Source organism: Chaetura pelagica, unplaced genomic scaffold (assembly GCF_000747805.2).
Source record: "Chaetura pelagica isolate M959 unplaced genomic scaffold, ChaPel_1.0 scaffold117, whole genome shotgun sequence".
Taxonomy (NCBI): domain Eukaryota; kingdom Metazoa; phylum Chordata; class Aves; order Apodiformes; family Apodidae; genus Chaetura; species Chaetura pelagica.
Window position 1 is genome coordinate 8172154 of NW_009954185.1, and position 1531 is coordinate 8173684.

At 52.2% G+C, this 1531-nt stretch overlaps 1 protein-coding gene across 1 annotated transcript in view; it reads left to right on the top strand.

Moving 5' to 3' along the window:
* The window catches only part of SCUBE1 (signal peptide, CUB domain, EGF-like 1), a gene marked incomplete at its 5' end in the record, with an annotated part of 211088 nt that overhangs the window by 6461 nt on the left and 203096 nt on the right, over positions 1 to 1531 (top strand). Inside the window, one exon of the mRNA XM_010002978.1 lies at positions 1128 to 1250. Within this exon, the coding sequence (XP_010001280.1) occupies positions 1128 to 1250 (123 nt within the window). The remainder of the gene's footprint in view (positions 1 to 1127; positions 1251 to 1531) is intronic.

Sequence of the window (1531 nt, forward strand, 5' to 3'; positions counted from 1 at the left end):
CCGGGGACCCCCCGACCACTGTCTCTGCCTTGACGTGGTGAGGGAAGCCGTGCGAGCTGCCTCACTGATGGCTGACAGCGGCGGGCGGCTCAGCCCGGCCCGGCCCGGCCCGGCCGGTCTCCCTCTCCCCGCGGCGGCGGGGCCGGGCGCGGGGGGTGACAGGGTGGCCGGGGACCTGCGAGGGGCGCGGGGAACACGCCAGCTTAGGCAGGGCTCTAAATGTTCCGAGGTGAACAGCATACCCATCCCTGAATAGCTCAGGTCCTTTTTTTTTTAGTATTTTTTTTTCCTCTCCTTGTTTTTCCCTGTTCACTTCATTAACATTCCCACGACTACCAGTTCCCGACTCTCTCTCCCCCTCCTCCCTCCCCCATCCTTTTTAAATCGGGGGGAGAACACGAATACTCGTCACTGAGATGTCTGTAAAGGCATCCCACCCTGAACACACGGAAAGCGGGCTGCGTAGCCCCCTTCCAAGAGCCCGGCTCACGGGAAGGGGCCGGCAAGACTGCTGGGACTTCAGCCTTCTAAATGAGTTTTAGTCCATGTAAATGATGTCACTGCAGGTTGCTTTACTCCACGCTAACTTAGCGAGTTTCATACGGCCTTCCATTTGATTTGTTTTTGCCTCTTAATAAAAGGTTTAATGCGGGTTTGCTGTTCAAATATTTCTTTTTCTCATTCCCCTCCCAGTAGTGTTTATTTAAACTAGGGTCTTGTCTTTCTAAATTAGGAAGATCTCTTTGCTGGAACATGCAAATTGGAGCTTCTTCCCCCCCCCCCCCCCCCATCCTCCTTATAGGTCATTTAAACACTCTTGTTTTGACCCAGTACCAGACCAGTACAGCAAAGGCTTATTTCTGGTGTGTCTAATGATTTCCCAATGCAGAACCGTGGGACCGAGTCCCCTGTACCTCCTCGGTGGAGCGGTGCTTCCCAATGACTTGGGGAGAATAAAACGTTGGTTTGTTCAATTGTTTAACCCCAGATGTTCCCATTTCCAGGATGACACTCGGAATGCGGGCAAGCAAACAGCTTCCTCAAGTAGAGTGTCTATCTTGGAAGGTTTCCCGTGTCTTAGGTCTCTTTTCTTATCTGTCCCCTTGGGGTTCGTTCTGTGCTTCCAGATGTTGACGAATGTGCAGAAGCTACGGATGACTGTCACATCGATGCGATTTGCCAAAACACCCCGAAATCTTACAAATGCATCTGCAAGCCAGGCTATAAAGGCGAAGGGAAACAATGCGAAGGTAAGGACGGCTCGGCTCCTCTCCTCTTGCTCATCCCCTCCCTTCTCCTACTTGTTTGCTCTTTAAAAGCTTTTGTAAATAGCTGAATTCCTGAAACGATTAATGCAGATTAATGCCGCTTAACCTCAGATCTCGGGTGTTGATTGGCGAGCCATCCCCCTGCTGCTCCGCTAATTATGCGGCATCACAAACAGCGCGTCCGCCAGACCACTTAAAAAAAATTAAAAGGGTGTGTGGGGGGGTGTGTGTGTGGGGGGGGGGGGTGTAGATGGTGAGGTCCG